Source organism: Malaclemys terrapin, chromosome 12 (assembly GCF_027887155.1).
Source record: "Malaclemys terrapin pileata isolate rMalTer1 chromosome 12, rMalTer1.hap1, whole genome shotgun sequence".
Taxonomy (NCBI): domain Eukaryota; kingdom Metazoa; phylum Chordata; order Testudines; family Emydidae; genus Malaclemys; species Malaclemys terrapin.
In genome coordinates, this window is record NC_071516.1 from 20,734,589 (window position 1) to 20,743,691 (window position 9,103).

Genomic DNA, 9,103 nt, shown 5'->3' on the forward strand with positions numbered 1-9,103 from the left:
CCTCCTGGCCAGAGACTCCAAAATCCTTTTACCTGTAAAGGGTTAAGAAGCTCAGGTAACCTGGCTGACACCTGACCCAAAGGACCAATAAGGGGACAAGATACTTTCAAATCTTGGTGGGGGGAAGGCTTTTGTTTGTGCTCTTTGTTTTGGTGAGAGTTCGCTCTTGGGACTAAGAAGAACCAGATATCAATCCATGCTCTCCAAATCTTTCTGAACAAGTCTCTCATATTTCAAACTTGTAAGTACAGCCAGGCAAGGCATGTTAGTTTTATCTTTGTTTTCTCAACTTGTAAATGTACCTTTTACTAGGATGTTTACCTCTGTTTGGTGTAACTTTGAACCTAAGGCTAGAGGGGGGGGTCCTCTGGGCTCTTTAAGTTTGATTACTCTGTAAAGTTATTTTGCATCCTGATTTTACAGAGATGATTTTTACCTTTTTCTTTAATTAAAAGCCTTCTTTTTAAGAACCTGATTGATTTTCCCTGTTTTTTAGATCCAAGGGGGTTGGATCTTGATCCACCGGAAGTTGGTGGGAGAGAGGAGGGGCGATGGTTAATTTCTCCTTGTTTTAAGATCCAAGGGGTTTGGATCTGTATTCACCAGGGAATTGGTGAAGAGTCTCTCAAGGCTACCCAGGGAAGGGAATTAGCACATTGGGAGTGGTGACAGCGGGCCAGATCTAAGCTGGTAGTTAAGCTTAGAAGTTTTCATGCAGGCCCCCACATCTGTAACCTAAAGTTCAGAGTGGGGAAGGAGCCTTGACAAGCCTTCTGCTTAATACAAGCCTGGCTGAGTCACTAGGACAAATCTAGCCTTGCAACACTCTGCTGTGTCCAGTTTAGCCAGCTACCAGCCATACCGAGCAGCCTGCCCATAGTGGAAACTTCCCCAGCACAGACTGGCCAGAGGAAAACAGTAAGTTTTAGCCACACATTTTCCGAGTAGGGTCCGTGCATGGGAGTGGTTAACTGCCTCATGTGCCATGTGCTGTGCCCAGGAGCTTCCAGCAACTGACCCGCAGCCATCAGACAGAAGCTGTGTTTTCCTCCCCTTTTGTTTTTCTTTTCTCACTCCTGCTCTGTGTGTGTTTGCCTTAAGGTGAAGCAGGATTGGATTTACCAGTGAACCAAAGAGCTGAGAGCCACCACCTGAAACTGATCCTCTTGCCTTCTCTGCATTATCCGTCACCTTCCCTACTAGCAAATCCCCCTACATCCAAATAACCTGTACTGTGCATTGCTGCAGATGTTGACAGCGGATGCTACAATTTCCTGCCTGTGCCAGTGTGATCCAGTTTGTAGGTGCCTCCGATCCTTCCCCTGTTGAGCGCCAGGGAGGAAAATTCCCAGGGAGGCCTGGCTGAGGTATGGGAAGCATCGCAGCTCATCTCCCGCCTCCTGCTTCCACCACATCTCAGCGGAAAGGGGAGCTGGTCTGGCAGAGCCTCCCGCCTAGCAAGCGAAGCCCACGCTCACTTTGTGGCTAGCACCATCTCTGAATAATCCCCACATAGCTCCACAAGCCACCTGTTCCCTCCCTCAAAGCTGCTCTCTCTGGGACGGGCCATTCGTATTTATACCTGCCTACTGTATTTTCTACTCCATGCACCTGATGAAGTGGGTTATAGTCTATTAAAGCTTATGCCCAAATAAATTTGTTAGTCTCTAGGGGGCCACAAGGACTCCTCAGCGTTTTCTAACTGACTCAGGGTAACACGAACACAGTCGCACACTCACTCTCTGTGTTTTTAGACAGGGCACCTTTTATTTCACTCACAAAGGCGCAGGTGTAGATGCAGGGCCTGTGAGATGAAGTCAGGGTGGTTCTCACCTAATCCCGGCCTTTCAGGGGAGCAGTTGTGCTGTCCTGGGTGAATACACCTATGGCTGGGAGCAGATGTTGGTTCTGCTCCTGACTGTGTGTGAGTCTTCAGCGTTATTTATGTCACATGAGCCTTGAAGCCATGTCACACATTTCATTAAATCCCGGGGGAGGCCAGTTGGGGTCTTTCTCGGACTCAGCAGGGGCTGACTTGTGTGGGTAGCGAATGTGTCTGTGCAACGTGTCTATCTGAGAGCGTCTGAAGGATCAATTTCAGGAGGATTCTCAACCCTTTGTTATTGTGGGCGGGTTCAAGGAGGATTCTGCTGAGCAAAGGAAATCTGAAGAAAAACCAATATGTGACTGTGGATTGTGCAGGGCTCCAGCTCCCTTGAGCTTTGCTGAGCTCTGCAGTTCTCCCCATGGAGATGTGCGAGGCCCCTGGGCACAACAGGAGTTGGACTTTTGCAGACTATGCTCAGTTCAGTGTTTAACCTGTTGGAATGGGGAAAGTTCTGAAAATGGGGGGAAAGTCAGCATGTAGAGCTCCCTTCCAGAGGGCACTCGCCTTTCATAGTACAGCCAAGCAGCCCAGTTGTTTCACTCTTCAGTGTACTCCAGGAAGAAAATCTGCTTCTTCTGTGAAGTTCCCTAGGAGAGTGAGAGATTACAGGATGCCTCTTGGAGCTGGTTTCTAGCTGCCAGCTGAGGGAGTTTGCTCTGTGTGTGTGCGTGTGTGTGTGTGTGTCTGTCTCATTTTGCATTCATTTTTGGAGATATGGGACAAGTGATGCAGCTCTCAGTTTAATGGACTTTGTGTTCGGTGGATCCTAGATTTTGAATGGGGCCTTATGTATCTTTGGAACTAAAAGATGTTTTGAGCAGGAATGTTTAGATCTCAGGCAAAGCTCCTACCTCACACCTCTTGCGAGATCTGTCAGGAAATTTTTCTTTGGCTGTAACAAGATCATTTGGCCCCGTTCTACAATATCTGCCTCCGGAGCTTAAATAATCAACCACGTTCACTTCCTGATGTACCTCCTGCCATTCCTTAACTCATTATTCATAGATTGTCTCTCCTTCAGTTCTCTATTGAACAATGAGACTCAGGAATCCCCAACGGCAAAGCTGAGGCATAAACAAGTTTATTTGTAATTGTGCCAGAGGCTCCATTTGAGCCCCAGTATACAGCCTGCAGGGGTCTGGAGAGTCCAGGACACAGGGTTCTGGGTCAGCGCTGTCCTCGGGATGCCCTCAGCCTATCCATGAAGCAGGGAGTTATGCTGGAAAAATAAAAAGTGATCAGAGGCACCATGAGAAAATCTTGCGCTGTACAAACTGAGCTGCCCTGGGCCAGGCTTTGCAGAAAAGCAGGAGGGCCCAGCTACAGGCCTGGCCTGGGTTACAAGGCTCTCCTAGGCTCTGTGCTGTACAGGACTGTGTGTCTTGTCCAGGGATGAGCACGTTCTCAGTGCAGCCCATTAGGGGCAGCCATACCCTGACAGCCTCTGTGATGTACATGTGCCCAGGAGGTTTGGCTGGCTATACCTGATTATGTATGTGCTGGAGAGCTTATAACGAATGAGCCCTGCCCACAAGCCAAGTCTGCTGCATGCGTCCTCAGCATCCCACTATTACAGAATTCACAGTGGGAGAGGATCTTCTCCCTTCCCCTCCTGGCAGGGCACCCCAGTCCCCTCTCTCATGCTTGTCTCCTCCTCCTTGTGTCTCGCACTCCCAGCTGGCCCCTATATGGGGTTAGGGTACTGTGGGGAAATTGAGCAAGGGGGCCTTCTTTTTATTAGCCAGAGCTGTGAATCGGAAGGCCCCAAAATAAACCCTCCAACAGAGATCTGTTATGCTAACTACCCTTACACAAAGCAGTACAGGCCAGGGCCCAGGCCAGGGCCTGAACTAGACTAGACTGCACAATTCCCTGCCAAACTCGGTCAAGGGTCATGACCGGGGGGGGGGGGGGGGGGAGGCAAGGAGGGAAAGAATAGAAGAAAAGCCCCAGCAGCAGCACTAATGAAATATGTTCACAACTAATGAAATAGAATAACCACTTGTGTGAAGCAATAGGTAACTTTAGCTAAATGCAATTTCTTGACTCATGCAGCTTCTCCTTTGGGTGATCTGTGACCCACTCCGTGATTCCAGCTATCTGCAAAAATAGCCAATCATAGATCCTCTTTAGGCGTCCCATGGAACCCCCCCCCCAATCTTTAACCAAAAGACCCCGGAAAATAACATGTGTCTTGAGAAACGTACCCAAACTGGTGCCAAGTTTCCACCCCTGGGGAAAACCACCAAGTGCCCCTCTACCCAAATAAACACCCACTTCTTGGAAATTAATGAGGAAGGTACCGGGGGGGAATGGGGAGGGGGGACTGACCCCAACCCTAATTTCTTAACTCTCGGTTTAAGGGAGGGACTGACCCCGACCCTAGTTTCTTAACTTGTGGTTTGGGGGGGGGGGGCTGACCCCAACCCCAGTTTCTTAACTCATGACGTATTGTTTGTACTTTGCTTGCGGTTTAATGAAATAAAAACCCGCCTGCGAGCGGCCCTCGGTGTGTCAGTCTTCGGACTGCACCCCAGTGCACTGGTATGTTTGTCAATAAACTGGCCTCAGGCTTGAGTATTTGAACTAAAATCATTGCGTGGGTGTCTTTGACCACGACAGTACAAAGGGTGTGTCTTTAAGAGGACTGAGAGGCCATTGGATTTGAAATCTAATCAGGTTCAGTTTAGCATCAGCTTGTCCCCAGCGTCCCAGCATGATGAGTGCTCGGGAAGCCAAGGACCCAAGTCCCTCACAGCTAAAGCAGCATGTTCTGACCCTGGTCATGAGCTCTGGTCAGTGCAGTGCTCTGTGGCTGCAGTCCAGAGCTGTATGTCCCTTCCTAAGGGCAGGCACTCCCCTGGCCCAGCCGGAGCAGAGTGTGATCTCACCGCAGAGCTGTATACATATGACTGATGTGTTAGAAGAGATGGGGACCATTCTGAGGCCAAACACAATCTTTCCCACAGCCGGTGTCACAGCACTTCTTGTTTTCTGGACACTTGCTGTCCTTTTCACAGCGGTTAGGAGGATCAACCATGGGACAAACTACAGTGATGGCTGGACAAGTCCCAGGAGTCTCTGCAACAGAAGAAATTAGTGGTATATAAAAAGTGTACATGATTCACTGAACATCAATATATGGTGCCACCTAGCTGGCCTTATGTATCTCTCCATCACGCACTCTCTGTCCTGCCAGCTGGGTGCACAGGAGAGGTTGCCATATTTGCCATAGTAGAGTACTGTGCACAGTAATGCTCCTTGTTACTTAGTAAGTCTCTGATAAAACAGCCTGGCCTTTGTTCTGGCCTCACCTGGGCCAGGTCTGTGGGTGTATGGGGGCCATGAACCCAGTGTTCTCCCCATTGGGCAATATCTCCTCTGGTACAGGGCCAGTAGAATGGCTTTATGCCAACACTCTTCACAGCTGCTGGCCTAGGTGTAGCTGGAGAAGGGACAGGTGAATTGAATAATATTCTTGGCTACCCTATGCTGCTGACAGGTGGCTCCTTATGGGCCACTCTTGCATATGCTGGGTCAACTCCTCTGCCTTTAAAATCCAGGAGGGACTAAGGTGGCAGAGACCCATCCCATCCTCCTCATCCGATGAGCTATGCTGAGCTCAGATGAAGCCCAGAATAGGGCAGCTGTGTGGTCTTGTGAGTGGAGACCTGCCACCTGGAGATGAGGGGACTGGAGAACGATGAGCCCAAGGACGACTGGATTCAGCCCCCTGCGCACACATTTAACCCCAGCATTCAGGTACCAGAGGGCATTATTTAGCTCTACACCACCCATGACTCATAACCTCACCCAACCCACACAGCTCCTCTCACTCAGTGTCTGGTTCTCACCAAGGCCTCTGGATGGGGTGACCAGCTGTTACCTGGTGGAATTTCTACTCAGAGCTCCACAGGGATTTTTCTGTCCATTGAAATCCCCAAAGGCACCTGCACAAGATCACTCCATATCCTGCAGACAAGTCTGGCTCATCAGGATGGGGAAGAGACTTCCCCTGCACGAGACCCTAAATGTTGACATGAGCATTCTCACGTACCTTCTGCTGGTTCCACACAGCGCATGGCACAACGGCAAACACAGCACTTCTTCTGCTCTTTGCAGTCATAATCCATGGCACACTCATCAGTTTCTCTCCGATAACACATTGAGTAATCTGGTGGGCAGGTCCCAGCTTTCACTGCAACAGAAAACAGCCAGAGTATGAACACCCTACTATTGGCTGCGGGGATTGTTGATTGAAATCCACCCTGCAGTGTGACCTAGCACAGAGGTTCTCAATGTTTTTCTTTCTGAGTCCCTGCGCCCCCTCCCGCAACATGCTATATAAACTCCACGGCCCACCTGTGCTGCAATAACTGGTTTTCTGCATACAAAAGCCAGTGCCGGCATTAGGGGGTAGCAAGCAGAGCAACTGCCTGGGGCCCCATGCCACAGGGGCCCCCATGAAGCTACATTGCTCAGGCTTCAGCTTCAGCCCTCGGTGGTGGGGCTCAGGGACCTGGGCTTCAGCCCCATGCGATGGGGCTTTGACTTTCTGCCCTGGGCCCCAGTGAGTCTAATGCTGGTCCGGCTTGGAGGCCCCCCTGAAACCTGCTCAAGCCCCCCTAGGGGGGCCCGGACCTCTGGTTGAGAACTACTGACCTAGCAGGCTAGAGGCAATGTCCTCCACTGTCCTATGAAGATCAGAATTCAAGACTTGAACAAAAGTTACAAGTCAAGACACGGGGCTATGCTGCCTAGCTCTGATTGCTGCTGCTTTCAATCTGCAATAGTGACAGGGAGGACCGTTGTGAGTCAGGTCCTTTGTGATGGAGCAGAACAGAGACGGGAATGTGGGTGCTCCTCTGTCCACAGCTGCAATCACTGCACTAGCTGTCCACCAGGCACTGGACCGAGTCTGAGATCCCGGTCTTGATTTTCAAGGCTCTCGATGGACTGGGCTCTCTCAGATACCATCTCTCCTTCCATGACCTAATGCTAACGCACAAGCTGCAATCAATCCTCCGGGATGATTTTCATCAATAAAGCTGAGACGAATAAATGCGGGGCGCCAGCTCACGGCAGTAGAGTCCCGTCCCACAAGAGCTCATGCATGGCCACAGTCCCTGCGGCCTCAGAACAAAACCAAGGACTCATCTCGCTCTATATGTAGACCGTCTATTTGGATTTAGGTGTGTTTATTATCAGGGTTGGAGGATTCCTGTTTTGTCGGTAAACGTCGATTTGACTGCTCACACACACAAACCAACACAAATATTTTCATCAATAATAATCAAAATTTACAGATGGGCAAAGTCAGAAAAATGAGAGCTTGAGAGCTGATTACAGTTTGATTTAAGGATAATTACTTTGGATATTTTGACATGTGATGTTGACAATTTGTGTTTTAATGGTTATAAAGCTTTAATGTTTTCAGTCTCAGCGTCTACGCTCATGAAATAATTATTGGCTGAACCACCCTTACGTTTCTACAGCTGTGAAAATATAAATAGATACAAATTGAAAATAATACTTAAAAATAAACATCAATATTATATGTCAAAATTATACAAAAAGAACATTGAATTCTGCCAGGCCTATTGATTATGTGCTCAGATATGAAGGTGAGGAGCGCAATATAACTACCACAATGTGTATCTGTCTTAAGCTTTTAAATAGTGCCTCACACAAGGGTTGGAGGATTCATATTTTATTGGTAAATGTCAGTAAACTCTGATTTTACTGTACTCACACAAACCCACAAAAATATTTTCATCAATAATAATCAAAATTTACAGATGGGCAAAGTCAGAAAAATGAGAGCTTGAGAGCAGATTAGAGTTTGATTTAAGGATATTTACTTTGGATATTTTTACATAGGGTGTTGACAATTTTTGTTTTAATGGTTATGAAGCTTTAATTTTTTGAACGGCTACTATCACTAAGTAATTATTGGTTGACACCTCCCCCCCCCCAATAATGAACTGTGAAAATGTAAATATATAAAAAAATTAAAAAACTTTAACAATAAACAAATATTATCTGTCAATATTACACCAAAAGAAAATCAAATTCTGCCACCCTGTTTTCTATAGTGTCTCTCGCATGGTACCTTAGCATTGTTCGATAGAGACACAGAGGAGACAGACAGATGGGGAAAGATTTCTGGGAGAACTTCTTTAATTAAGAAATTAATTTCTACCCCTCTGGACTGGAAAACCAAGATTGGGAGAGAAATGAGCCCAGGCAGGGGTGGGTCAGCCAACGGACACATTGAATTCCAGACCCTTGCTACCCAGGGGAGTTAGTTAGACACCATCCACCACTGTCAGTTTTGCTAAATGCCACAGAACAGGGAGTTTTCATATCTACCCCGTGGACTGAGCAGGGCCCAGGGGTCAGAGCAAAAACAAGGGGCTGCTTCTTTCCGTGGTCTAAAAAACAATTGTGAAGCCAGAACATTGGGTGCAGCCATTAAAGAGTTAAAATCTGTCCTTAAGCCTGATTGGCAGATCAGGCCTCAATGTTTTGGGCACAAAGGCTGCAAATAAGGCAAAGTATTGCCCAGTAAGTTTCCAAATGGGACATCTTCAGCTGCTGCCCTGGAAGGGTCACGGTACAAGGACCCCTGGGGAGCCCCTGCTCTGCTTTCCAGTGGGATGCAGCCTGCTGCCCTCTGCCCCAGGGCCAGGCCTGGAGACAGCCACTCTCCGTACTAACCTCGCTTCTGCTCAGTGGCAGCCGGCAGCTCCGTCCAGAGGGTGAGGAGCCCCACGAGGAGGAAGAGGACGCCCACTGACTTCATGGTGCTGTCGGAGAGCTGGGTCTGAATGCCCCGAGCTGAGCCAGCTGGGATTTAAACTCTCCCGGGAGTGGAGGTGGGGGGAGGAGGAAGTGCTTGGAGGCCTGCCAGCCTCCTGCCCTTTCTTTGTTCATTCCACAGTCAGGTTCACATGTCTGTCCTGACCATTCCTGGGGAAGAAAAAAATAAAACCCCCCAAAGCCCTGCCATGCTGCAAGGGGAGTTTTTACATTGCCCCACAGCAGCCTGAGAGACCGGCCTGTGCCCTTTGGCCCTTTGTGCGCCAGTCTGACATTCGCATGATCCTGAAGCGTTTCAAGCAGCAGTTTTCCCTAGGCGCGGGGCCCCTTTTTGGTAACGCACAGAACCATCAGCCTGATATTTCCTTGCTGAGTTACTAAAGCTGAGCACTT

General features: G+C 48.7%; 1 protein-coding gene across 1 annotated transcript; it reads right to left on the reverse strand.

Annotated features, from left to right (window-relative positions):
* Positions 1 to 2,964: 2,964 nt before the first annotated feature.
* On the reverse strand, positions 2,965 to 8,702 carry LOC128846627 (antileukoproteinase-like). The gene is made up of 4 exons (XM_054045858.1): positions 8,609 to 8,702; positions 5,946 to 6,086; positions 4,780 to 4,969; positions 2,965 to 3,107 (listed from the first exon to the last, which is right to left on the reverse strand). The coding sequence occupies exons 1-3, from the start codon at positions 8,691 to 8,693 to the stop codon at positions 4,809 to 4,811; spliced, it is 387 nt and encodes a 128-aa protein (XP_053901833.1). The 5' UTR covers positions 8,694 to 8,702; the 3' UTR covers positions 2,965 to 3,107; positions 4,780 to 4,808.
* Positions 8,703 to 9,103: the final 401 nt, after the last annotated feature.

Excerpts from the sequence above, each read along its gene's own strand:
- LOC128846627 (XM_054045858.1), bottom strand. The coding sequence starts at position 8,693 with ATGAAGTCAGTGGGCGTCCTCTTCCTCCTCGTGGGGCTCCTCACCCTC. Across the intron at positions 6,087-8,608 it reads TGCCACTGAGCAGAAGCGAG|TGAAAGCTGGGACCTGCCCA; the intron begins GTTAGTACGGAG and ends TTTCTGTTGCAG. Across the intron at positions 4,970-5,945 it reads CTGTGTGGAACCAGCAGAAG|AGACTCCTGGGACTTGTCCA; the intron begins GTACGTGAGAAT and ends CTTCTGTTGCAG.